This window comes from Scophthalmus maximus, chromosome 9 (genome assembly GCF_022379125.1).
Source record: "Scophthalmus maximus strain ysfricsl-2021 chromosome 9, ASM2237912v1, whole genome shotgun sequence".
NCBI lineage: Eukaryota > Metazoa > Chordata > Actinopteri > Pleuronectiformes > Scophthalmidae > Scophthalmus > Scophthalmus maximus.
Genome location: NC_061523.1, coordinates 24,504,819 through 24,531,486, shown reverse-complemented (window position 1 = coordinate 24,531,486; position 26,668 = coordinate 24,504,819). Strand labels below are relative to the sequence as shown.

General features: G+C 47.0%; 3 protein-coding genes and 1 long non-coding RNA gene across 7 annotated transcripts; 2 read left to right on the top strand and 2 right to left on the bottom strand.

Moving 5' to 3' along the window:
• Nucleotides 1–4,889: 4,889 nt before the first annotated feature.
• LOC118319837 (polyadenylate-binding protein-interacting protein 2) lies at nucleotides 4,890–7,182 on the bottom strand. 3 transcript variants are annotated; one of them, XM_035650522.2, is made up of 4 exons: nucleotides 7,023–7,182; nucleotides 6,687–6,862; nucleotides 5,704–5,874; nucleotides 4,890–5,603 (listed from the first exon to the last, which is right to left on the bottom strand). In XM_035650522.2, exons 2-4 carry the CDS (start codon nucleotides 6,828–6,830, stop codon nucleotides 5,538–5,540), a joined length of 381 nt encoding a protein of 126 aa, XP_035506415.1. In that variant the 5' UTR covers nucleotides 6,831–6,862; nucleotides 7,023–7,182; the 3' UTR covers nucleotides 4,890–5,537. The 3 variants fall into 3 exon arrangements, with proteins under 3 accessions (XP_035506415.1, XP_035506417.1, XP_035506416.1); XM_035650524.2 differs by having other exon boundaries at nucleotides 5,710–5,874; XM_035650523.2 differs by having other exon boundaries at nucleotides 6,938–7,076.
• On the top strand, nucleotides 7,154–8,415 carry LOC118319838. Its single transcript, XR_004796110.1, has 2 exons — nucleotides 7,154–7,282; nucleotides 7,658–8,415. It is a non-coding gene; the product is annotated as an uncharacterized LOC118319838 (long non-coding RNA).
• Nucleotides 8,416–9,028: 613 nt separating this feature from the next.
• Nucleotides 9,029–18,108, top strand: matr3l1.2 (matrin 3-like 1.2). 2 transcript variants are annotated; one of them, XM_035650514.1, is made up of 22 exons: nucleotides 9,030–9,136; nucleotides 10,904–11,820; nucleotides 12,931–12,992; nucleotides 13,063–13,101; nucleotides 13,189–13,286; nucleotides 13,459–13,505; nucleotides 13,589–13,705; nucleotides 13,792–13,917; nucleotides 14,016–14,195; nucleotides 14,270–14,394; nucleotides 14,486–14,843; nucleotides 14,928–15,134; nucleotides 15,234–15,330; nucleotides 15,422–15,438; nucleotides 15,527–15,649; nucleotides 15,852–15,980; nucleotides 16,082–16,210; nucleotides 16,621–16,751; nucleotides 16,876–17,125; nucleotides 17,207–17,336; nucleotides 17,408–17,523; nucleotides 17,700–18,108. In XM_035650514.1, exons 2-22 carry the CDS (start codon nucleotides 11,047–11,049, stop codon nucleotides 17,766–17,768), a joined length of 3,324 nt encoding a protein of 1,107 aa, XP_035506407.1. In that variant the 5' UTR covers nucleotides 9,030–9,136; nucleotides 10,904–11,046; the 3' UTR covers nucleotides 17,769–18,108. The 2 variants fall into 2 exon arrangements, with proteins under 2 accessions (XP_035506408.1, XP_035506407.1); XM_035650515.1 differs by lacking the exons at nucleotides 17,207–17,336; nucleotides 17,408–17,523; nucleotides 17,700–18,108 and having other exon boundaries at nucleotides 9,029–9,136; nucleotides 16,592–16,751; nucleotides 16,876–17,018.
• Nucleotides 18,037–26,343, bottom strand: matr3l1.1 (matrin 3-like 1.1). Its single transcript, XM_047334612.1, has 23 exons — nucleotides 26,178–26,343; nucleotides 24,586–25,665; nucleotides 24,391–24,452; nucleotides 24,265–24,303; nucleotides 23,744–23,814; nucleotides 23,615–23,646; nucleotides 23,408–23,530; nucleotides 23,203–23,328; nucleotides 22,756–22,872; nucleotides 22,418–22,542; nucleotides 22,017–22,348; nucleotides 21,570–21,828; nucleotides 21,353–21,492; nucleotides 21,218–21,273; nucleotides 21,107–21,142; nucleotides 20,939–21,017; nucleotides 20,828–20,847; nucleotides 20,628–20,756; nucleotides 20,427–20,551; nucleotides 19,214–20,159; nucleotides 18,993–19,110; nucleotides 18,746–18,867; nucleotides 18,037–18,572 (listed from the first exon to the last, which is right to left on the bottom strand). Exons 2-23 carry the CDS (start codon nucleotides 25,558–25,560, stop codon nucleotides 18,540–18,542), a joined length of 4,065 nt encoding a protein of 1,354 aa, XP_047190568.1. The 5' UTR covers nucleotides 25,561–25,665; nucleotides 26,178–26,343; the 3' UTR covers nucleotides 18,037–18,539.
• Between the last annotated feature and the right edge of the window lie 325 nt (nucleotides 26,344–26,668).

Below are 26,668 nucleotides of genomic sequence, written 5' to 3'. Positions count from 1 at the left end.
ACAATTTATTGCTTTTAAAAAACAAATGATAATATTAAAAAAAAAATTTAAAAAGTCACTTCTTCTTCTCTTCTTCCTCTTTCGGCCACATTTCAATCTCTGACACCGTCAGACGACAAAGAAAAATCTCCGGAGCAGAAGATGATAATGCTCCTGTCACGCTGGTCGCCAACCGCCAATAAAAACGATGAAGAAGAAGAAGAAGAAGAATGAACAACCAATCACGGTGCGATCTCTTAACTGGTTGTAACCAGTTCATCCTGAAACTGACTGCGGTTCATCTTCGATGGAGCAGAGTCGTCGTGTGAAGGTTGAACTCTTCTTCAGTGATCATGAGGAGACGGCCACGTCCGTCCAGCGACGAGTCTTTTCAGGTGCTGTGTGTTTTCAGGTCGTGGCGTTGCCATGGCGCCGGCTGGCCCGGCCACAAGACAAACGCTCGGACCAAACTGTTTCCTTTGTGGACGCTAATGCAGGGTGAACCCCCGGAAGGTAAATTACAGCCCTGAGCAAACAGACGCAGACAAGTGAATAGGAAGCTGCTGCTTGCTCCCAGAATGCAACAGCAGATTGATGGAGGCGGGTTGAGGCCTCGCGGTGATGGCGGCTGATTCACGACGAGCGTTCCATTACATTAAAACCTTCCTGGACAACAAGGCGGCTGTGAGCGGAGGGGAAGAGATTCATAAGAGCCGACAGACGGGACAAAGAACTGTATGTGAAGGTTTGTGTGCAGAGACGTGATGGAGGAGGACGACGTGTTTACAGAAGCATCACTTCTCAACCAGCAGCTTCTAAAGCCTCCGCCAGCGCCGACAGGAACCTTCTGCTGCGACACCAACAAAGAAGAGACGCTGACGTCAACGCTCAGAGACAGAAGAGGAGGAGTCATGTTTCTGATCACTTTGATTCTCATCAGTTATTTTGATGACATAAAAACTGAGGCTGAGACATCATGATTGACAGCTGACACGGACTCAGGATTGGTTCGAGAGCGCGTGAGGGCGGAGCTTCGACGGAGATCAGAGATTTTAGATTCATGTTTATACAGCGAGAGGAAGAAGAGATGAGTACTTGTCTTTATATACAGTCGGTGATCGTCTTTATATACAGTCGGTGATCGTCTTTATATACAGTCTCTGATCGTCTTTATATACAGTCTCTGATCGTCTTTATATACAGTCGGTGATCGTCTTTATATACAGTCACTGATCGTCTTTATATACAGTCAGTGATCGTCTTTATATACAGTCATTGATCGTCTTCATATACAGTCATTGATCGTCTTTATATACAGTCAGTGATCGTCTCTATATACAGTCACTGATCGTCTTTATATACAGTCACTGATTGTCTCTATATACAGTCACTGATCATCTTTATATACAGTCACTGATCGTCTCTATATACAGTCAGTGATCGTCTTTATATACAGTCAGTGATCGTCTTTATATACAGTCAGTGATCGTCTTTATATACAGTCAGTGATCGTCTTTATATACAGTCAGTGATCGTCTTTATATACAGTCAGTGATCGTCTTTATATACAGTCAGTGATCGTCTTTATATACAGTCAGTGATCGTCTTTATATACAGTCAGTGATCGTCTTTATATACAGTCAGTGATCGTCTTTATATACAGTCAGTGATCGTCTTTATATACAGTCAGTGATCGTCTTTATATACAGTCACTGATCGTCTTTATATACAGTCAGTGATCGTCTTTATATACAGTCAGTGATCGTCTTTATATACAGTCACTGATCGTCTTTATATACAGTCAGTGATCGTCTTTATATACAGTCACTGATCGTCTTTATATACAGTCAGTGATCGTCTCTATATACAGTCAGTGATCGTCTTTATATAAAGTCAGTGAACAATTCTACCTGTTCCACCTCAAAACAATAAAACTTGTTAAAGAATAATAACTTATGATCATTTAAAAACGATTTTATATGTATATATATGTATATATATATATATACATATATATACATATCAAAAGTCAACATGCTTTGTTTTTTCTTCCTTTCTGTCATAATTAATAAAGTGCTCGTGGCTCCACCAGATGATCAGTGGATTTAAAACAATAAAGAAAATCAAAGTGAAATAAAGGATGAAAATAAAAAAAATTACCTGGTGAGAAAAAAACAAAATGAAACACAGACTCAGTGTTTGACGTGTGAGGGGGCGAGCGAGGTCTGGTCGCATGGCAGAGAGAGAGAGAGAGAGAGAGAGAGAGGCCATATGCTTCTGAGAGCAATAACTTGAATTTGCTCCAACAAAGGAGTAATTGAGAAGAGGAGAAGGAGCCGCGAGTCTTGACTCGACAAAGCTGCGAAAACTCTTCTTTCAGCCTAATGAAGCTGTTGTCTGGTGGGGGGGGGGGGGGGGGGGGGGGCTGGACGTGATCTGTCATACAATCTGAATCTTTAGGAGGGAGAGAGACCTCCTCTCCATATGTCTGCTTCGTTTGCATCTGAAAGCTGGCGGGGGGGGGGGGGGGGGGGGGGGGCGGCAGAGGGTATTTGTGATTTGTGCTGCTTGTTTTTCCTGAACAGAGAAAATAAATCTGAACTGAAACATGAAAGAAAATATAATAAAAAACTAAACAGTCGGAATATAAAAATACAAATTTTAAAAAACTGTCACTGACGTAAAGAAATAAAAAACTTTGAAACTGTCTGTCAAATGTCTGTCGTCACAGAAAATGTTTTTATTTCTTTTTTCATGAAAGACATGTTTTTGACACTGTTTTGACTCCAGGTCACGACCGGTGAAGAAGGAAGAGAAAGAGAAGAGGAAGAAGGAGGGAGGAAGAGGAGAAGACAGAAGGAAACAGGAACCGTCACTTCCTGGTTCGTCTGGCGTTATCATCCCAGGGCTGAAGTGAATAATTATTGTGATTCTGAGAATACAAATCTCCACGTTTCCAAACAAAGCTCAGTTTCTTTGTCACGTTGGTAATAACGTTGCACAATATCATCACAGATCTTAGCTAGCTAGAGGCAAACGGAAGTTAACAAGTTAAAATGTGTTAGCTTGTTAGCTTGTACTTAGCATGTGTCAGGAGCTGATTGGTTGTTATCAGTCATGACTCGACGACCAGCGTCACCAACACTTCCTGTCCACCAATCCAGAAGATTTCCTGTTACTTAGCAACCAACTGCAGAGGAGACAATCTACTTCCTGTTTACACCTGAGTGGTCATGTGACAGGTGTTGTCAGGTGAGTCAGGGCTGCGGACGAATTGTCAAATCTGTTTAGGAAGTTTCCTAAAATCTTGAAGTGACCTTGAAGTGTTTCCTCAGCACCATGATCATGTTCAGATTCTCTAAGTGCTTATGAAAGGAGCTTCAATGTTTCCTCTCCTGTCTCCTTCATCAGACGACACACTGGAGCTTCTTATCTGACGACAGGAGAAACAGACCCACAATTCGTTGCGGTAGCGATATTTAACATGACGCATCATGAACGAACATAAACGATTCAATCTGAAGAAGAAGAAGAAGAAGAAGAGTATGAATATGACCCAGATGTCAGTTACTGTTACATATGAATCATAAACACTGAAACATGCTGATGGAGCTGCTGAGGTTTTTGTAGTTCATCTTCAGAAATGTGTCTTATGTTAGTTAGAAGTGTTTCCGGGGGACACTTTAAGGCGACGCACACCTGGACACGCTTGTTGTTGTTGCTGCGGATGTTGACTCACGTCGCTGTTAAAGGTTTTCTTTCCGTCAGTGGAGTTGGACAATGAAATACAAAGTCAAGTGTTTTTGATTTATTTCAGCATTGTGATCACATGATTCAGACGTGTGCATCAGTTCTGAGTGTCCCCTGGAAACACCAGGGGACACTCAGAACGCGCTGTGCGCGCTCACGGCCTCCGTACCTCCTGACGCTCGCAGGAACAATGAGCCTGTGTGTCGTCCTCAGGATGATGAAGATGATGATGGTGAAGATGATGGTGGTGATGATGATATGCAGATGGGATGAAGGGGGCGGGCCTGACACAGACACAGGGGTCGTGACCCCAGTGGCTCTTTGTAGACATCTGTGGCTGCTGCACATTCCCTGACTCCTTCCTCCGTCCAATCAGCTGCCTGGAAGAATGTGTGACCTGCACCCCGAGACCACGCCCCTCACACCCACACACACACACACACACACACACACCCCTCTGCTGGTTCAGCTGCCTGTTTGTAATCACATTGATTTGAACATATCAATGATTCAGACCAGGTTCAAATCTAAAAAGGGGGCGGAGCCTATTTATTATTGAACTGTTCATCTGATTGATTTGTTGTTACACAAATAGAAAAGTTATACTTTTATTACATAAAGTTTATTTATTTTATTTATTTAATACTCACAGTCGGCAGACACAGACCTTCCTCCTCCTCCTCTTCCTCCTTTGTGACGTCATGTGGTCGCTGATGTCATGAATTTAAGTTCTGATACAAATACTCTTCATCTATTGATCGTATTCATTATTAATTCTTGTGATTGATGAATCCATTGACTTGTTTAACTGAGTCAAAGTGTCCAAACGTCCACGTCATGGAAATAAAATCTACACTTTTAAAAAGTTAGAACTTTAAATGAGGTGATTTTGAATTCTAATTGTAACATAAATAAAATATCACAAACCAGCCAGTGGATGAATCACAGTCAACTGCGCCGCCTGCTGGACAAACACAGAACTGAGGACATTTATCCGTCAGACACAGATTCTGTTATGGATCTTAATGTTATGGAATTAATTATTATTATAGAATATTGTCTTTAATCTGGTTTAATGCAACCTCCAATCTGTGATGTTTTACTTCCTGTTTGCTGTGAGAGGGGTGTCATGTGACCAGACCAGATACAAATTCGAGAAGAAGTTTTTCTCCATAAACATTTATTTTCAAGTACTTTAAGAAAAAATAGATTTTTTTTTTACAACTTTTTTTTCTTTATACGACATTTTATACAGTAACTTTCTGTGCAATTAGAAAAAAACTCAACAAGAACATCAGTTAATGAGGCAGCAGAGGCTGCTCCGAGGACCAGCAGGGACCAGTGAGGACCAGCAGGAACCAGCAGGGACCAGTGAGGACCAGCAGGGACCAGTGAGGACTAACAGGGACCAGTAAGGACCAGCAGGGACCAGCAGGGACCAGTGAGGACCAGCAGGGACCAGTGAGGACTAACAGGGACCAGTAAGGACCAGCAGGGACAGAAAAACCACAAAGAGGACCCAAAAAAGACCAAGAAGATCTAAACTGGAGGAACTGGAACAAAACAAAGTGCAAAATAAAAGAGTGACAACTTCGAGACTGATTCTAACACACACACACACACACACACACACACACACACACACACACACACACACACACACACACCATACACAGTAACAGACTCTGGAGGTTGAACATCGGGGAGCGAACGCAGAGCTTTGGCAACACGTCAGGCTGAAGGTCGAGTGGCAGCTGAAAAATACGATATGTCACAGTGCGGGCTGGAACAGGAGGGAGGGGGCGGGGTCACATGACGTGTTTCTTGATGCCCGGGGTGAACTCCTTGGCGTTGGGGTTCAGGCTGCTGTTGATCTGAAGAAGAAGAAGAAGAAGAAGAAGGTCACTCAGTGGAACCTGACATGTTGTGACCCACCGCCAAGCGCCAAGATTCCCCGACGCACTCTGAACTCACCCCGACCTCGAAGTCTGCGTCTGCGTCCAGAACCATCAGACTGATCTGGTCCTGAGGGTCCGGAGAGGGGAGGTCCCTGGACGGGATGAACCACTCCCACTGCTCCTCCTCCTCCAACATCTCCTGGAAACAACGCTCGATAAACTCCTCCTCCCACAGCTCCTCCTCCACCTGACAGACACACACACACACATAGTCGTCTTTATATACAGTCAGTGATCGTCTTCTTATACAGTCAGTGATCGTCTTTATATACAGTCAGTGATCGTCTTTATATACAGTCAGTGATCGTCTTCTTATACAGTCAGTGATCGTCTTTATATACAGTCAGTGATCGTCTTCATATACAGTCAGTGATCGTCTTTATATACAGTCAGTGATCGTCTTTATATACAGTCACTGATCGTCTTTATATACAGTCAGTGATCGTCTTTATATACAGTCTCTGATCGTCTTTATATACAGTCAGTGATCGTCTTTATATACAGTCACTGATCGTCTTTATATACAGTCACTGATCGTCTTTATATACAGTCAGTGATCGTCTTTATATACAGTCACTGATCGTCTTTATATACAGTCTCTGATCGTCTTTATATACAGTCAGTGATCGTCTTTATATACAGTCACTGATCGTCTTTATATACAGTCACTGATCGTCTTTATATACAGTCACTGATCGTCTTTATATACAGTCAGTGATCGTCTTTATATACAGTCTCTGATCGTCTTTATATACAGTCACTGATCGTCTTTATATACAGTAATAATATGACTCGTGGCTCTGCGTGTCCGAGAGACTTCGCCTCCTCAAACAAAGGAACAGCTGATGACGTAATGACCTGAAAACCCACTTCCTGTTGTTGTTGTTGTTGACACTGACTTTCAGCTGAAACGAAACAGTTTCAAAGTTTCACTCTCAACCTGACCGCGAGGCGGCGGGAGGGGGCGTGGCCTGCACCTGTCACGTGACGTGTCCTCACCTGTCGATTGAACTCCTCCTCGTTCTCCATCCACATGTACTCGGCGAACGGGTCGTCGTCGGAACCGAACTGGCTGCTCAGGATCACCCCGCTGCCGAGCGACGTGTTCGGGGCCGAGACGCTGCCGAGAGTCGGATCTTTCATTCTCCCGACTCCCACCGGAAACACACGAAGACCTGGGACACGACAGAACGAGTGGTTATCAGTCGGCTCGGTCGGGCGGACAACAACACTCAACACTGCCATCTTACAGAGGAGCGGGAGAAACCGACACGAACACGAACACGAACACGAACACGAACGAGTCCAACGTCGTGTGTCGGCGTCGCTTCGTACCTTGACGAGCGGGATCCGCCGAACAGCCTCAGGTTCGACTCGGTCCGGATGAAACTCTCCTCGACTGTAATGGCCGCTGCCTCTGTTTGTTTACATCGCTGACGTCAGTCTTCCTCTCGCTCACGATTGGATGAAGCGCCCTGATGCCTTCACGTACCACACGACCGTTAAAACCAAGGGGACCAGAGCGTCGGAAAGTAGAGCACGAAGCAGCCCGACTGTTATTTATGAATTCATATATATATTTGTATAATGAAAAGGTAAGGTGACGCATCTGTAATCAAAAGAACTCTGCAGTGAATTTGATTAAATTATATTTATTTCGACCATATTTTTATTTGTTGGATTTACTGATTATGGGATTAATTTGATTATTTTTTTATAACTTTATTTTGTAGTTTGACGCATTTTTGTAAAAATCATAATTTTTACATATTAAAATCATATTTCGTGCATATATAAATATAATCAGATTCAAGATTTTAATCACATCATTAAAATTCTTTAATAACAAAATACTATATTTTTTGAAAATTTTCAATATGATTATGTCATATATATATATATATGAACTCTGTACTCAGAACATTAACATTAAACTAAAACCAACATAATTAAAAATGTCCCATTTCCAGAATGTGACGGCCACACATCCATCTGAAAGAGTGGTAACCTCTCGCACCAACACTTTGTTTTATTTTGCTTAGGCAGTTATTTTGACTTCAATTGATTCATATAGTTTCTTGGACACATCATACACATTCTTTTTGTTTCAAACAATAAGTTAAGTACAAATAATTTACAGGACACAAGGGTTTTGTTTCACATACTCATACTTTATTCATTTAGTTTGACAGTGCCAATGCCAATGTATCTTTTTGAAGCGCGCACATTAAGTTACTTTGTGCAGCCTGTTCCTTCCTAAACTTTTCTTTCTTTGAGCTCACCAGTGTCCTGGGATGTTTCCTCGTTGTCTGTTTGGCAAAACGTGACACCTGGAGCCACGTCATGGGGGAGCTTCATTCTTTGTTGAATATGTTTGTTTTTTATACATGCTATGAAGTGTTTTTGTTGTGATTCATTTTTACATAAGTGAACATCCTTTTTTTGAGTAAGGATTTTGTTTTGATTGTTGTTTGTAGTTTAATAAGTAATGTTTGGTTGTGAAGTTTCCCGTGTGTCACAACCTGGTCTTATCCGCTGGTGTATACATATATATATTTACATACATGTCCCCTTTCCATCTTTAGCAGGTCAGTTGTATGTGGTGTTAGTAGCTTAAGTTAAGTTCTGTTTAGTTAACCTCTTTTATGTGCCCAGAACTTTTTCTCTTTTTGTAAAATGTTTAATTTCATTATTTTTGGTTAAATAAAACCCATTCCTTTTAAACGTACCTGTAAGTCCTCGTGCTTAACAATTATCCAACATCATATTGTTGGATAATTGCCTGGATGCAATCATGTGTTCATCACTTCAATGTTGCAGCTGAGGACTAATTTAATTGACCTTATATCCTGCTGCTGGGTGGTTAATCTGAATTTGCAAAGTAACCAAAATCATCAGATTAATTTAGTGGAATAAAAAGTACAAAATTATATAGAAAATATTAGGAAAAACGTGCAAGAACATGGCGACCACCGCCCAAATAGTAGTTACATACCTTTTCTTTTAAAAAGAGGGCTTTTCTGTTGACACAATCTAACTGTGTAAAATATACAGATATTGATACAGGTAAATGTACTAGAATATGACTTTTTTTCTTCATAATCTGAACTGCTGCGACATCTTCAGAGTTTTGGAGTGAGAAATCCCAGCGGTTCCTGAAGGCAGCACTGTTGTGGTTCGTTTCAGAGAATTTCTCAAAAATCTCGTTCGGTTCTTTTAACTCGCTCACAAACAAACAAACAAACGAACTACACTGAAGAACGAGCTCTGAACTGTTCGTGTTACATAAATAACAGTTGTTTTCAACATTATTATTATGCTTATTTTTAATAATCATATTCACAGAAAACGTGACGAGGCAGAGTCTCGCGAGACTTCCACGCTCACACGCTGACATGCGCTGTAGCAGATGAGCGAGCGGCGAGCTGCGCACCGAGGGAGCTGTTGATGTAAGTGTTTCTTATTCACACATGTAAATATAGACTTCATACATGTGAGGCGACGGCGCACAGGTTTATTTATTCACACCGTGTACATTAGGAGATTAGAAGCCGGAAGTGAAGCTGTAAACCACGTTAGCTGACGAATAGCTTTAGCATGTAGGAGCGAGCTAAAGCTAATAGCAGTTGATGTTTACTAACGTCAGCCAAGTTTAGCTTCGGCCTCCAGATTATATGGAAACGGATTAAATCGTTATTTATTTAAACAGTTTTCAATTTTTTTAGTTGTGGAGCCTGAATCGTCCACGAGTGGCTGCGGATAAACGAAGCACGTGGCGCTTTAATGTGTGATTAACTCAGTTAGCTTCAGTTAGCTTCAATTAGCTGCTAACAGCTCAGGTCTGCAGGTTCCTGCAGGTCTGTGAACGCACCGCCCGAAGGCCTTTAAAGTCATCAGAGGAAGAAGAAGTCTTTACTGTGATTTATTATCAAATGTTCAACATAAAACAATCTGTTGTTCCACACCGGGCTGTTAAACTCACATGTGGACCAGAGGTGAACAAGTCGTCCATCATCTACTGTCTTCATCTTGTCCAGGAGGCTCAGCTCGTGTTCATTGACGATGACGTTCTTATGTGAATTATTGCCATGTACAGGTGGGAAGTACTGACAGAAGTCTGATGTGATATAGATGCTGCCTTCAGGGGCCAGACGGACGATCAGGATCGGGAATCACCACCTCGACTTCCGGGCTCGGAGATCTGAGTCATCCAGATTATAATGGAACGATGGACCCAGACGTCAGAGTTCCGGGGTACAGTGGAACGCAGGCTATTTTAATAACTAATGCTGCGTTTCATTCTACCTCGAAACTCGGACCTCCGAGCCTGGAAGTCGGGGGGCGAGCGTACAGTTCATCATTTCTGACTTGGAGATCGTAAACACGAATTGCGAGGTCTAATGGACGCAGGGTTAGAACGACTACAGACTTTAGTCCATTTGAAAGATGAATATCATCGGTCAACTAACGCTTGTTGCACTGTTGAAAATAAAGAATCACGTACCGTCCATTCCTGAATCTGTCCAACCGACGTTGAAAGGTTCTGGTTCGCCCCCAACTCTGGAACCCGAGTATCACAAATGATCTCTGAGTTTCCTGCTCGTAATTCCTTGACTTGATGGGGAGCGTTTGTGTGCCATTTCCAAGTCCATAATTCCAAATACTGCGTTGAAGGCAGCATACATATCAATCATTTCATGCTCTTGGGAATTAAATCTGTTCCTCTGACTTCGGCCTCTGTGAGAACAACATCTTGGTCTTTGATCCAGTTCTCTTTGTCTTCTCTTTGTCAGTCCATCCATTAAATAACAAACTGGCAACAGGTTTGACCCTCTCGTCCTCTGGGGGCAGCGACGCTTCCTGGACCTAAACGCTGTGAAGAGTCAGAGGTCAAACGTAGAATGAAACAAAATGTAGAATTCATACAGAGGTTTATAAATGAGTTTCTCTTTGTCCCCTGAGGATGTTTCCATCTCTCTCTCTACATCAGGTCATTTTTCTTCCTCCTGGTCTCCGGTGAATTGTTGAATCTTTTATAATTCTTTTCCTGTCTCCTTTCCTAGCCTCCTTTTAGCTACCTGCCTTGTCCCAGTAGTCACAGCCGACTGTTACCGACTCGTTCGTGTTTCTTCCTACCTGCGTCGCGGCTCAGTGCCTCTTCACTTGTGTTGGAGGCAGCGTCTGAAGAATGTCTCTGCCTCATTGTGTTTCAACAGAGTAAGAGACCAGAGAGGAAGAGGAGGAGTTCCCCTTCACTTTGACCAACTTTACTTCCCCCCGGTCCTTTAACCACAGACTCTGTGTGAGTTCCTTGTCTTGACTCACCTTGTGCCCCGAGGCCGCTCCACTTTGTGACGTCATGTCTCAGAAGTCGCAGTCGGACGGCGGTCAGAAACACTTCGCCGTGGGTCGGGGGCTCCTGGCCGCCGCAGAGACCTTGAACTTCAGCATGAACGAGCAGCGATCCGGCCGGCAGATGGGGGGCATGTCCTCGGGCGTGGGTGTGGGTGGTGGTGGCGGGGAGGGCCAGGAAGGCGGGGCTCAGATGACCCACAGGCGCAGCGGCAATCTTGGCAGCACCATGAAGCTGTTTGCCAGTTTGGGGCTGTCGCCTTCCGACCTGGACGCTCTGGCCGAAATCCCAGAGGAGGAGATCAGTGTGGAGACTCTGCCGCGCATCCTCATGCAGCTCAAGAGCCGCAAGAGGGATTCTGGAGAGCGGCGGGGAGCGGCTTCCATGTCCTCCGACGCCATGTACCGAGGAGGAGGCAGGGACAGCTGGGATGACATGCACATGGGCAGGATGGGAAGTCCTCTAGGTCAAGGTCCGGCCCGGGCCCAGTCCTCGTCAGACTTTGGGTACAGCTCCCTGCAGGACGTCGCTTCCGGCCGAGGCTACGGCTTAAATTACGGCGGCGGTGGGGGTGGGAGCAGAGAGAGGCCGTATTCAGAGCTTTCCCACCGCGATACCTACGGTGGGCTCGGCATGGGGCCGTCGTCGTCCGACCCCGTCTTTATGCAGCGGAGGATGGGCTCGCCGTCCAACGGAAAAGTCCAGGACTTCTTGGGAGTCACGCCCCACATGTTCCCCCACGTGTGCTCTCTTTGTGACTTTGACGTTCACTCCACCATGGTGAGTACCGTCCTGCCTCCCTCCTCCTCTCTGATCGGACTAACACTAAGAGTTTCTGTTCAGAGTCTTCTGTCCACGTCAGTCAGTGGCAGCAGCTGTATCCTTGTTTTATGCCGTCACCACATCTTCGTCCTCTGACGCGTGAAGCTCTTCATCAGTCAGACAGTCGTCATCTTTAGAACAAACCACACTCAGCTCTTGTCTCCGTCAGGTCACGTTGTTAACACATTTCTACACGTGACATCGTGAAGTTAAAAAAGAAAAAGTTCACATCATTCAGACGGATACGTACAGTAGCACCAGCTGACGAAAAATATACGTCCATGAGAAATAAATGTAGCCCAGAGTGACGGGTCCTGGACCAATCAGCAGCTGTCCACACGGTGACATCATCAGTGATAAGATCAATGTCTGTAAATAAAGTTGGACGACACTTCTCCACTTCAGATTCAGGAGCTGCCATGTTGTGCTGGTGATGACTTCACCGTGGTAGCAAGGCTCTGCCCAAACACGCTCTCGACCATTCACGACTCATTGTCAGCTGTCAATCACTCAGCCTGTTTTTATATCATCAAATAACTGTTGGGGCCTGTACTGCAGCCAGACACCAGGGGGCGTCATGATGTTGTCCATCTTTATTTACAGTCAGAAACAAACAATCACTTTATATTGAGAATTTTGTTCTTCTAACTGATCTGAATCTGAAAAAAGAAAATCTGCACTTTATTTTGAAAGCGTAGTTTCGATCTGTCATTCGATGAGATCTTTAGTCGCATGTTGTCTTTTTAGCCTCTGATGATAAACTACATAGTTTCACGTCCGGCCTGTTGAATTGGACAAACTCTTAACCACCATCATCCTGACAACCGGACACGTGTGTTGCGCAGGTGTCGTTACCGTGGTTACCGCGGAGCAGAGTCACTCTCAGCTTTCATGCACTTAGAGTGTGTGTGTGTGTGTGTGTGTGTGTGTGTGTGTGTGTGTGTGTGTGTGTGTGTGTGTGTGTGTGTGTGTGTGTGTGTGTGTGTGTGTGTGTGTGTGTGTGTGTGTGTGTGTGTGTGTGTGTGTGTGTGTGTGTGTGTGTGTGTGTGTGTGTGTGTGTGTGTGTAGGAGTGGAACCAGCACGTGGACGGACTGCGACATGCGGAGAACAGACGACAGCTGCTGGACATGTGAGTCACTGTGACATCAGCTTTGTGTGTGTGTGTGTGTGTCGTGTTGGTGACACTGTTTTGTTTTCAGGTATCCAGACTGGGACCCCGGGATGTCCTCTGGCCGAGGGTGAGACACATACTCTCACACACACACAAACACATACACACATACGCAGCTTGGTGCTGTCCATTAACACGATGACTCTTGACCCAGGGGAGGTTCATTGGAGACCCCCAACCTGGCAGCTGGACTGCTGGGACCCGCCCCCATGTCTTCAGGCCGGGCAGCCGGAGGAATGCCCTCCAGCTGGGGTAACACACACACACACACACACACACACACACACACACACACACACACACACACACACACACACACACACACACACACACACACACACACACACACACACACACACACACACACACACACAGATCTGTACAGTGTGACGTGATGTTGACTCTGAGTGTGTTTGTCTGTCAGGTCCAGGTCCTGGTCTTTCGGGGAAGAACCAGATGGGTCAGAACAAGGTCGGTCTCTGCTCCGCTGTCACATGATTGTTTATTGATATTTGAGCTCTCGTGAACTCCAGTCGTGGCATGTCTGTTGTCAGATGAGGAGCCGGGTGGTGGTGGTGAAATACGCCCGCAAGCCGCTCAGCAACAAGACGCTTTTCGCTTACTCCGAGCCGTTCGGTGTCCTGAGGGAGCACCTGGTCCTCAACAGCAAGGTAATCCGACTCCTCCTCCTCCTCCTCCTCCGTCACAACGGGTCACATGTTCCTTTCCATCACCGTGTGTGTGTGTGTCCCCTCAGGCCTTCTTAGAGATGAACAGTCACGAGGAGGCTCAGGACATGGTCAACTACTACGAGCAGCATCCGGCCTCTCTGTACGGCAAACCCATCACCTTCTACCTGTCCAGGACGCTGATTGTCATCGAGGTAAGCGCCTCGTCATCATCATCACACCTGACACCGAATCAAGCGTCCCCTGTTGAGCGTGTCAGAACGCTCAACAGTCTTCGTGCTTGTCTCTTCAGAAGGAGAGTCAGGCGCCGTCGGACGTGCCGATGGAGCGGCCCGTCAGGGAGGTGAAAGGTCACGGCAGTCAGGTGGTCTTCTTCTCCAACCTGCCGCGAGAGGAGGAGAAGAAAAAGGAGCTGCTGACCATCGCCGGGCGCTTCGGTGTCGTGGAGAAACACCTTTTCCTAACCGACCAGGTACAGCATTTATGAATAGTTTCAAATAGTTTGTCATGTAACCTTCTTGTATTAATCTGTCTGTGTGCGTCCAGGCATTCGTCCAGCTAGGAACGCCGCAAGACGCCGAGATGCTGGTGAAGTATTACACCGTCAACCCGCTCACCGTCAAAGGAAGATCCATCCGCCTCAACATCTGCACCAAGTACAAAACTCTGAAGTGAGTCCAGGTGTGAAGAACCGAGAAACGTTTACGAATCTAAAAAATTAAGTTTTGTTTGAACACTCGTGTCTCTTCCTCCGTGTGTCAGTGTGAACCGCCGACAGGGCGGGGCCACCGGAGACGGGCGGAGCCAGAGGAGTGGCGGAGCGAACGCCCCTGCGGCCGCCTCCTCCGGCTCCGGATCCAGGACGTCCTCCAACTCCAGAGCCTCTTCGTCCAAACCCTCGTCCATCACCAGGAGCAGAGAGGAGGAGAAGAAGAAGAGGAAGGAGGAAGAGGAGGAGGAGAAACCTGCCACAGAAGAGGAGGAAGAGGAGGAGGTGTCCGGAGTGATGGAGGGAGAGGAGCAGGTAACCAATGGAGATGAGCAGGAGGCGGAGCCAGAGAAAGCGGCGTCCGAGCACGAGCCGACGGAGGAACCTTCAGGAGACATTCAGGAGCAGCAGGTGAAACCGAAACACGCTGAGCAGAAAATCACAAACACCTGGAAAATCTTTTCTGAAAAAAACTGAAGTGTGAGACGTCCGCAGGTCCCTGACGCCGGAGGTGATGTCACCGATGACTCCCCTGAACCTGTGGGCGGGGCCGAAGGTGAGGCCAAGCAGGGGGCAGAGTCAGACAGACGAACAGAACCGACAGAACGCGAAGCTTTGACCGAGGAGATGAAAGTAGAACTGACGGCAGAACCGACGGAGAGCTCGGAGGCCATGGAGGAGGAGGAGACGCCCACGGACGAGGTAAGAAAACGATCAGTGATCAAAATCAGTGACGACAGGAAGTCGTCGGCAGGAAACTGAATCTTGACCCTGACCCTGTCTTTCCCCGTGTCCCCGCAGCTGGACCAGGACTTCCTGGAGAACATGGATGACTTTGTGACGCTGGACGAAGTGGCCGAGGACGAGGACGAGGAGCTTGGAGAGGCCGGACCCATCGGTACCGGACCGGTTCTTCAGTTGGATTTTCTTTTGACGCAGTTTGTTCGTACGAAGGTTCTGATGTTTGTGTTTCTCTCTCTTCTCTGCAGACAACACGAGGAGAGGGGTTGGTATCTGCTGCTTCTTCTGTCACACATGATTAATATCACAGCTATATATAAAAATAAATAAATAAACTAATTCTTCATCCTCAGGGGATGCGGGTCGTGAACGTCCTGGGTTTCAGACGAGGCTACAACTTCCTCGACGAGCTGCTGGGACTTGCCAAACCTTTTGGGAAGGTGGTGAAACACCTGGTACTGGACCTGAGGCCTGAGGTGGGAAACCAGTATTCTTCTTCTTCTTCTTCTTCTTATTATTATTAATAAAATAACCACAGCTCTTGATGAAGCTCATGGGACCACGTCAGAGCTCACGGTGCTTCGCCACAGACTCTGACCTGAGCCCTGATTGGTTGATGGAGGTGACTCCGCGTGTGGGTTCTAACGTGTGCCTGTGTGCGTGTCTTTGTGTGTTCAGGCCTACCTGCAGTTTGAGACGGAGGACGACGCCCGGTCCATGGCCAAGTTCTACAACAGCAACGTGACGGCGTCGGTGTGCGGCCGACCCGTCAGGGTCAGTCACTCCATGACCTACCCCACCATCCAGGTGAGCCCCCCCCCGACTGACTGACTGACTCCGCCTCCTGCAGCTCAGACACAACTTTAATCTTCAGTGACTGAAGCGCGCGTGTGCGTGTGTTCGTTCAGTGTGGCTCCAGCAGGGTCGTCTACATCGGTCAGATTCCTAACGGCAGTTACTCGGACCAGTCCGTCCTGAAACTGGCCGAACCGTTTGGAAACATCAAGAAGTATTTCCTCAACAGGAACAAGAGAGAGGTACAGACAACCACAACACTCCTTCTGTGACTGTCTGTGTCCCCAGTGTCAGTGTCCTCAGTATGTCAATAGAAGTCTGTCTGTTCTCAGTCTGTCTGTGTCTGTGTCCTCAGTATGTCAGTAGCAGTGTGTCTGTGTCCTCAGTGTGTCAATAGAAGTCTGTCTGTTCTCAGTCTGTCTGTGTCTGTGTCCTCAGTATGTCAGTAGCAGTGTGTCTGTGTCCTCAGTGTGTCAATAGAAGTCTGTCTGTTCTCAGTCTGTCTGTGTCTGTGTCCTCAGTATGTCAGTAGCAGTGTGTCTGTGTCCTCAGTGTGTCAATAGAAGTCTGTCTGTTCTCAGTCTGGCTGTGTCTGTGTCCTCTATGTGTCTGTGTCTCTTCAGTGTGTCAGTAGAAGTCTGTCTGTTCCCAGTGTTTCATCGAGATGGAAAACGCTGGAGACGCAGAGAAAATGGCCGACGTTTGCAAAGAGGAGCCACCAAAGTTCAGCGGGAAGCGTCTGACAGTCTACGTGAGCAGGAAGTACAGACATCTGAAACACGGGTGAGTCACATCACGCCTGTACTCAAGACAACAACTGACATACTGTCCAGTGATGTCATCACACCAAGTGGAGCAGAGAATAAATCTATATTTACATCAGCTGCTGCTCGTTTTTCTTCCTCAGACATCGTTTTCCGATCGTCATGAAGAGGGCGAACAGTAGCCCTGCCTCCAAACAACTGGAGGAACCTCCCACCAAGAAATCCAGGGAGGAGCCAGACGTAGAGGAAGAGGAGGAGAAGAAGAAGAAGGAGGAGGAAGAAGAGAAAAAGGAGGAGGAAGAAGAAGAGAAGGAGGAAGTGATGCAGAGCACGGACGTTTGTGACGAGACGAATCCTGAAGCTTCTGATCAGACACCAAAGACGTGTGACAACGTGCGTAGAGAGGGGATGAAGCTTTATCGACAAACTGTTCGTCGACGAACCTTCACAGCTCCGTTCTTCTCTTTGCTGCAGGAGGCGGAGCAGACGGAGATGACGTCGACCAATCAGGACGGACCCACCGAGGCCCCTCCCCCTCCGGCTGAAAACAAACCAAGGGTTGCGTCTCTGCCGCTGCCCGAGTACGACTCCAACACGCCGATCGGTGAGAGATGAGTCCACGTGTGTGTTATCTCACTGTAACCGTGTGATTGCGTCTAACACGCGTGATTTCAGGTGTTGAACACGTGAAGACGGGATTCTACTGTCGAGTCTGTTTCCTGTTCTACTCCAACGAGGACATGGCCAAGAAGAGTCACTGCAGCAGCAGGACGCACTACGACAAGCTGCAGGTGAGACACGGCCCTGCCCACACAGCTGTCATGTCATTCATATTATTATTTATTAATAATCTTCCTCTTTTCAAAGGAAAAGTAAAATCTCATCACTGTTAAACACAAAGACAAACAAAAGTTTTCTCATAAAACATTACTGATGATGTCACACGTCATGTTTCCTGGTGTTTCAGAAACATCTGGAGAAGGAGCAGAGCAAAGCAGAGAAGAAGAAAGTGAAGAAGACGACGACTACGTCGTGAGAACGACACGGAGCAGCAGGAACATTTCACCTCGGACTTTTTAGTTCGGAGTCGACACCTCAAGCCTGGCGCAGACGACAACAGGAAGCGACGACATCGTGTCGTCTGCATTCAACTTCAGACCAGAACCAAGTTATTGTTTTTTATTATTGATTCTTTTTGAAGAGACGTTTCCTCACTGACACACGTCGCTCTTTCAAATGTTTAGATGTTTAAAACGTTTGAAACGTCTTGTTTTGTCCCACGTTCATGAATCAGACGACACTGGTTAGCTTAGCATAAACATTTAATGTTGGTGATTATTTTACGTTTTATAAAATAAACCACTTCCTTCAAATGAGTCCTGAAAGTCCATGTCTCAGTGATGTCATCTTCTGTCTGAGGCACAACAACGTCATAGTGAAGAAAGTTTGTTTCCATATTAAAATGTCTGTCAGATGTTTTAAGAGAAATTATGATAAACACTTGTTCTGGTGGTTTTATTTTAAAATAATCATTAGAAATTTAACTGATGAAGCCGCTTCAAAAATAAAATTCTTTATAACAGGAAACAATAAGTGTAACCGGTGTCGTCATCTTCAAACCCTTCACTCTGCTGAAGTGTCCACGAGCAAAAACAACCGACCAAACAATTATTGAAAAAACTCTTGAAAACCAACAGACATCAAATCTGAAAGAAGGTTTTAGTCCAACTGACTTTTCTGCTCTGGACTTGCGGGTAACGTTGTCTCAAAGTGACTCAAGTGAATCCAAACGACAGATTCGTTCGTCTCAGCTCGTCCACGGATCGATTCCCGTCTTCTCCTGAAAAACAAAACATTTCTCTTGGTTATTGTTAATCATTTTTCAGACGTCGCTGCTCTTCTGATCGTTTCTATAGAAAATACACAACTGATGATTTTTGACTCTGATTTCAGAATCTCTGGTTCAGTAGGAAACACTTCTGATGATTATTGACTTCCTGGAGATGTCGTCACCTGGTACTTCCTGTAGTGCGGCAGGCTGCTGCAGTGCTGCAGTTTGGCTTCATCCTCGTCGGCGTAGATCAACTGACACAGGTTGCAGAAGTAACCGACAACCGGCCGCACAAAGTTCGTTCCTGCAGACACGTGACGAGGTGACAGTGAGGGCACCGCGGTTTTATTTCTGCTTTGATCTTAAATCACTGATTATCTTCATTTTTTTATCCAGTGTAATCAGTCGTGTGGTTCCTGATGTTCTTACCAACAGGTTTGGTGGGTTTCTCGGGCTCGGCGGCACCCCCCACATGTTCCGCTTCCTGTTCCAGTTTCACAGCATCCCCACAGTCCAGGAGTCGATCATCATCATCAGCCGCAGGTTTCTAGAACAGATCAGGGATCAATAAGTTCCACCTGTTTCAAACCACAGCTTTGATATATAATATAATAAGTGTCTAATACCCGAGTGATTGATGTAATAATCACCTGTTGGGTTTGTTCTTCAGTCTGATCAGCTGACGCCTCCTTTTCACTTTCTATCTTCAGGGTCTTTTTAGGCACCGAGTCGTCGTCACTCACCCCTTTTCTTTTCAATGTCTCATCTTCTGAACCTGTTCTGGCAGCGGCAGCCGAGTTCTTCCCATCAGTGTTTTTAGACGACGACTCCTTGTCTGAAGTTTTGGACGATTCTTTCTCTGGTGTTGTTCTAGAGTTTTTTTCTGACCCGTTTTTCAGGGTTAATTCCTTTGCTGGAGTCATTTTATTGGCCGACTCTTCCTCTGTGGGCTTTCTGGATCCAGACTCTTTCTCTGTGGACTTTTTGGATCCCGACTCTTTCTCTGTGGACTTTCTGGATCCCGACTCTTTCTCTGTGGACTTTCTGGATCCAGACTCTTTCTCTGTGGACTTTTTGGATCCCGACTCTTTCTCTGTGGACTTTTTGGATCCCGACTCTTTCTCTGTGGACTTTCTGGATCCCGACTCTTTCTCTGTGGACTTTCTGGATCCCGACTCTTTCTCTGTGGACTTTCCGGATCCCGACTCTGTCTCTGTGGAGTTTCTGAATTTTGACTCAACCTGTGGGGTCTTTCTGGATCCTGACTCTTTCTCTGGAGTCTTTCTGGATGCCGACTCTTTATCATTGGACTTTCTGGATCCCGACTCTTTCTCTGGAGTCTTTCTGGATCCTGCGTTGACCCCTGTGTTTTTTCTGGATCCCGACTCTTTTTCTGAAGACTTTCTGGATCTTGACTCTCTCTCTGAGGACTTTCTGGAGCCTGACTCTTTCTCTGAGGACTTTCTGGATCCAGACTCTTTCTCTGGAGTCTTCTTCAAGGACTCTTTCCTCCCCTCAGACTTCCTGTCGGAGGTTCTGGACTTGCTACGCCGCTCGCTCCTCTTCTCCCCGTCTGAGTCCGGCTGAACCTCGTAGCTGCAGAAACAGATCCAGAGTTAATGAGACGTGACGTAAAGTTTTATTAATAAAGAGAAACATCATCGTATAGATTCAGATTCAGACTGACAGATGGGAAGAAGATTCCAGATTTGAGGATGGAATAATGAACGAGGTTTTCGGGGTCAAGTCCTGACCAGTAGAAACCAGAGCAGAGACGTGAGAGCAGGAGGTTAAAGGATAACAATAACAAGATGTTCATGTCTAGAATCTATTGATCTACTGATCAGGTCTGGAGACGCTCACCCGTTGGACAGTCGGTTGTACTTGTGCGAGATGTTGACGGCGAGTCTGGAGCCGTGGAACGATTCACAGTTCAGCTGTCGAGCAGCTCTCAGCGCCTCTGACGACGTCGACATCTCGATGAAACCCTGAAACACAAGGGTCAGTTCAGTCTCTGGATTGTCTATCAGACCTGAACGATCCAGAGGAGGCGTCTGTCGTCACCTGGCTTTGGCGGCGGATCAGGAAGTAGCGCACTGCCGTCCCAAAACCTCGGACCAGTTTGACGAAGGAGGCGTCACTGTAGAAACGCGACGGCAGGTTTGTGATGTAAACGACTCTGGTAGGCGGAGCCTTAAACAAGACAACAAACATTAACAACATGTCTGAGCAACAAGACGAAGAGTCTTGAAGAAGAAACGCACCTCAGGTTCAGCTTCGCCCCCTGGAACACAAGACAGGAAGTTAGTCAATCAGCTAATCAACCGAATCAGATCAAGACCGTGAGTTTCTCTCCAGGACCTCAGTCAGTTTACCTTCATCATCAGACTGATCCTCGTCCAGTTCATCCAGAGTGATGCAGTTCTCCAGGTCCACAGGGAAACCTGGGTTCTCCTGGAGAACATGAGAACAACAGAACATGAGAACAACAGAACACGGGAACAGTTTCCAGAAAGACTATCAGGATGGAACTGTTTCTTTACCTCGTCTTCTTCCAACTTCTCCTCTTCCACTTCCTGTTTCTCCTCCTCCTCCACTTCCAGTTTCTCCTCCTCCACCTTCTCCTCTTCCACCTCCTGTTCCTCCTCCTCCTCCACCTTCTCCTCTTCCACTTCCTGTTTCGCCTCCTCCACCTCCTCCTTTTCCGTTCCTGAAAACAGACGTCAGATCATTAGAATTTTTTTCTTTGTCATTTTCTCTTTTAGTTTTCAGTCAGTTTTTATTTCTACCTTCTTCTGACGAGTCACTTCTCTCTGCTGGACGTTTATCTTCTTCCTCATCCAGAGTTTCCATGTCTTCGTCCTCCAGATTCTCTCCGTCCTCTCCGATTACCTCCATCCCCTCAATGTCGCTCTCGTCTGCAGACGACCTGCAGAAAACCAGCTTCACGTGTGAGTGGTGAGGCGTTCACTGACTTGAATAACTCTGTACAAATGAGAAACTAACTCGGCCTCCTCTTCGCTCTGTTCGTCCTCTGGAGGTTCAGGTCTGGAGTCCGTGAGAGGAACCGGATCAGCTTCAGGTCTGGACCCAGAGTCTGTGAGAGGAACCGGATCAGGTTCAGGTCTGGACCCAGAGTCTGTGAGAGGAACCGGATCAGGTTCAGGTCTGGACCCAGAGTCTGTGAGAGGAACCGGATCAGCTTCAGGTCTGGACCCAGAGTCTGTGAGAGGAACCTGATCAGGTTCAGGTCTGGACCCAGAGTCTGTGAGAGGAACCGGATCAGCTTCAGAACATCGATCCTCCAACTCATTATGTTTCTGTATTTTAATTCCCTCCAGATTTGTTCAACCCTGAATGTTTGATTATTGATTTTTCACTGAACTGAAATCTAACTTTGATTATTCAAAGTTTCACTGAGATGTAATATGATTAAATTTAAAGGTTCCTCACTTTTCTCTGGTTCCACCGTCTTTTCTCGGGACCCGTTCTGCTCCGAAGACCTGCTGGAGGATTCATCTTTGGACCTGTTCCTTCTCTCTCTGGACCCAGACCTCTTGTCTCTGGACCTGGACCTGGTCCTCTTCTCTCTGGACCCGGTCCTCTTCTCTCTGTTGCACTTATCTCTAGAACTTGATTTATCTCTGGACCTGGACCTCTTCTCTCTGGACCCGGACCTCCTCCTCTCGGTCTCGGTCTTCCCGTCCGGCTCTTGGCTGTGACTCCTCCCCCTCTTGCTCGACGGCGCCTCCTCCTCCTCGTACCTCTGGGCAGCAGCGACTCGCCTGCAGAATAGAAACCGTCGTCAGTATCGATCCCTGATTGGTAGAGGAGGGCCAGCTGATCGGACTCACATCAGACTTCTGTGTTCTCCAGAGAAGGAAACCTTGAAGATGTCGCTGTTGATCCTCAGAGTGTTGGAGGAATAATAATCCACCAGCTTCTGAGCGTCTGGAACGTTCTTCATCTCCACAAAGGCCTGGAAACAAAAACAGACGATGTCTCACTCTGTCCTGAAATGTGAACACGTTCCGTCACCGTGACGACTCATTTGCCTCCATCTTGAACTAAAATGGAACTGATTTGTATAAACTTTATTAAAAATGTACGAGACACTTCAGAATTCTGTTATTCCATAATTTTCATTGACCTCACACTCATCAGACACAGGTCAGAGGTCACGGGGTCTCACCGTGGACGGAAGGAACAGCGTGTAGAGCGGGGGGCCGAAGCGCTTGACCACAGCGATGAGATCTGATTGGCCGTCGTCTCCCAACGGAGCCGGAGTGAAGCTCACCACCCGAGAGCTCTGCACGCACGCACACACACACACACCTCAGTGTCGAACCTGCTGCTGATGTGACTTCTTCCTTCTTTTCCTTCCTTCTCCCCCTCCTGTTCTTCCTTCCTGTGTTCCTCCTCCCTTCCTTCCTGTCTTTCCTTCCCTTCCTTTCTGTGTCCTTTCTTCCTTCCCTTCCACAAAGCTCTGGTCACATGATCAGATTCAGTATTGATGATGATGATGATGATGCATCTGCAGCTGATACATGAACATGAACCAAATGTGTTTTCTGTCGGTGAGTGAGTTATGATGTTATGACAGTTATGAACCCGGCGCGTCGCCGTGACGACACTCTACCTGCAGGAAGCTGAATGTGTTGGAGACGCTGAACTCCATCTGCTCTCCGTTCACCGTTGGAGGACAATTGACGTGGAACTTCACCAGGTCTTTGGCCTGATCCACGGAGCCGAGCTCCACAAACGCCTGTGGAGACAAACACAGTTTCTCCACACGTATGATCTGCAGCCACAAGTTGTAGTGATCATGAATCACGAGGACTCACCAGAGATGGAAACATGAGGATTTTCACAATCTTTCCAAACGGTTCCGTCAGTTTCCTGAGAAACGCCTCGTCCACAGACTGAGCAGGAAACTTCACACACACCACTTTACCTTTCTCCGACGTCTGAGGGAAACACACACACACTCATCAGGACAACTTCTTCCAGACGCAGCTGAACTGAACCTCGTGGTGCGTTCAGGACCTCACCTTCCTCTTGGGCTGTTTGTTCGGTCGAGGATCTAAATCAACACAGAGATTAAAACATATTCATGAGCTGATTAAAGATTATTTATGATGAAGAAAAAACACGATAAAAGACAAAAACTGTGACTTTACTCTCATTGGCTTCCTGCGGCGGCCGAGCGGGGTTTTCCTCATCCTTCCTCTTCTCTGATTGGTCGTCAGACCTTGAATGACAATATATATATTTGTAATAAATGTAGATGAAACAATCTGTTAATCTCACACTGTAAATTACTGATATGAATTAAAGTTCAGTTTTGATGAGATCCTGTGGAGAGAAGACGTCTCACACTGAGGGATTTGTTGGAACTAAGAGTGAAGCTTCTTCTCCCTCAAACAGGAAGTGACTCAGTTTTATTAGTTTCCAGCTGATACGACCAAACGACGCTCGGAACCAGATTAAGTGAGAAGCTGCAGCTGATTATTAATTAATGGTTATTAATGATCATCGTGGTTGTGAGTGAACCTGAAACACTGAGGTGATGGTGTCACAGGTTCAGCAGGTCACATGACTCGCTCGGAGTTCAGGTCCACCTCTTCTTTTTTTAAATTTTCAGTTTTCACGTATATTTTGTCGAGCGTAGTTTATGACAAAGAAACACAAGCTCACTGACCTGACGACCGTCTCCATGCGACAGTCCCAGTTAGGAAACCTGATGAGGAAATGACACCATCAGAAAGTGACCATGTGTTCTTCTCTCTGCGCTCTGAGTTTTTCTGCCGCTTGCTGTTGGACTCACCGCTGCAACAGGCCGAGCTGTCCGTCCGCATGATGGCTGCCGTTGATGTGTTTGATCCAAACCTGGAACACAGACACAAGGAGCAGAACTGGATCTGTGACACGAGTTCTGTTTGACCACGGGCCCAGCTGAAGCCACGCCCCCCTCCCCACCCAGACTCTGCAGAGAGGACGCAGCAGGACTAGCAGTACTTACCTGCTCTGACAGCACAGTGATATCACACAGAGAGCAAGAGTACGGGAACACCTGAGGCGGCGTCCCGTGGAAGTCCAGAGCTTCTGGCCTGGAGGGCACGGAGGCCCGGCCGCTCCTGATGGAAGACTGTTCGGACTCAGGGCGTCGCCCCCGGGGTTTGGGTCGATACTCTTCGGCAGGAGGCGCCCGAGGCCTGTAACCAGCTAATCCCGATGCTGAGAGACGGGTAGGACAAGTTCTTTCCCCTCGTCCTGCCGACCGGTCCGCGGGTCGGTCCCGCGAGGAAACCGGACCGGTGGTTAGGGTTCTTCCTGTCTTACCATAATCAGAGGGTCCTGGTCTGTGGCGGAAGTCCACCATGTAGCTGGACGACGACGACGACGACGATAAAGGCGGAGCGTCTGCTCTGACACAGCTGCTGGGTCGGGGATTCGCCCAGAGGTCCGGAAGCTTCTCAGATGGAAGAGGAGTGGGAGCGACATGTGTCAGCAGGTACTGGACTGGCTGGCTGTGTAGCTGGTCCCAGTTTCTGGAGCGGGAGCTGACGGCAGGTTGCCGGGCGGCGCCGGGAGGACGAGAGGAGGAAGAGGAGGAGGAGGAGGAAGAGGAGGAGGGAGTGTTATCAGGGAACGGTCTGACGGTCCCTCTCTTCCCTTTGATCTGCTTGAGGACGTGAGGCAGCGACTCCACGGTCAGGACGTCCTCTGGGAGCGTGGCGAGCAGAGAGAGGTCGCTGGGCTCCAGACCGCAGCTGTTCAGGATGCTGAGAGCGCCGTCCTGCGCACACGACTGAGCTGAGCCCCGGGACGAGGACGAGGACGGGGGGAAGGACTCCTGTGGCGGCGGTGGCCTGTAAAAGTCCTGGACCGGCGAGGAGCGGCGCCGGCGGTGGCGGCGGTCCGAGGAGCCGAATGGTCCCGACTGAGGCCGGAGGTCGGAGTCGGAGGGCGGCAGTCGGTACGGGTTGTGAGACATGACGGGACGAGGTTGATGACAGAGAGGTGAGACAGGCTGAGGACGACTTGTCCTGAGAGAGAGACGGTCAGGTGAAGACGACGGCGACGACAACAGTTTCTTCTCCTGAGCAGCAGCAGACAAACATCAGGCGTCAAAACAGGACCAGTTCCATTATTCTAACACTTTGATTTCATGGATATTAACGAGACGTGATCATTGTGTGGAGATTTGTATTAATACTAGTTGGAGTAAATACAGAAAATAATGAAATGTTCATATTCAATTCAACAACATGTTCATATTGATCAGCAGATGAACTGATGACGACTGACACGCCCCTCACCGAAGCTCCTCTTACCCACATTCATCAAACGCACCAAACTCCTCCCTGTCTCTGATCATTATCGACTTCGATTAACGGTTATTATTATTATAGATCTTCTCTGTTTCATGACTCACAGCTGATCGATCGATAATAGAACAGTTGATCGGAACAGTTCAACACTCACATAGACAGGAAACTGTCACAGCGTCAAACTGGTGAAACGTCTGTGTAAACATTAGCTCACAGCTAACTGTTAGCCTGCAGCTAACTGTTAGCTCGGGGCTAACAGCAGACCGAACCGCGGACTCACCTCAGACAAATAGGGACCGGACACCGGACACCGGACACCGCGAGAGGCCGATGGTCACCGGCGAGGAACAATTCACACAAGAAGGAAAAAAACAGAAAGTGTCGCGACAGACGAGAAGAGACGTGTTCCTGCTTCTTCTTCTTCTCCTCTTGGTTAATGACTGCAGCTTAACACACTCACACACGTGGCGCTTCACCGCCGCCTACTGGTCAGGAGAGGTACACGTCACATGAAATGGAAAAAAAAAGATTTATCTTTAGACTTTACATCTCAACAACTTTATTTTAATTGTGTGGTTTTTGAAAAAATCTGTCACTTTCTGCACCGAAACAAACCATCAAAGGTCCACATTGTACATTTCTGGTGTTTAATTTAAAGTTTTGATCCTTAAGAAGATATATTTGTTTTATTTCAATATGGTTTTATTTCTCTTTTTAAGGAGTTCGGCAAAGAAACAGGTCAACTTCGACCTGTCTAATTAATATATGATG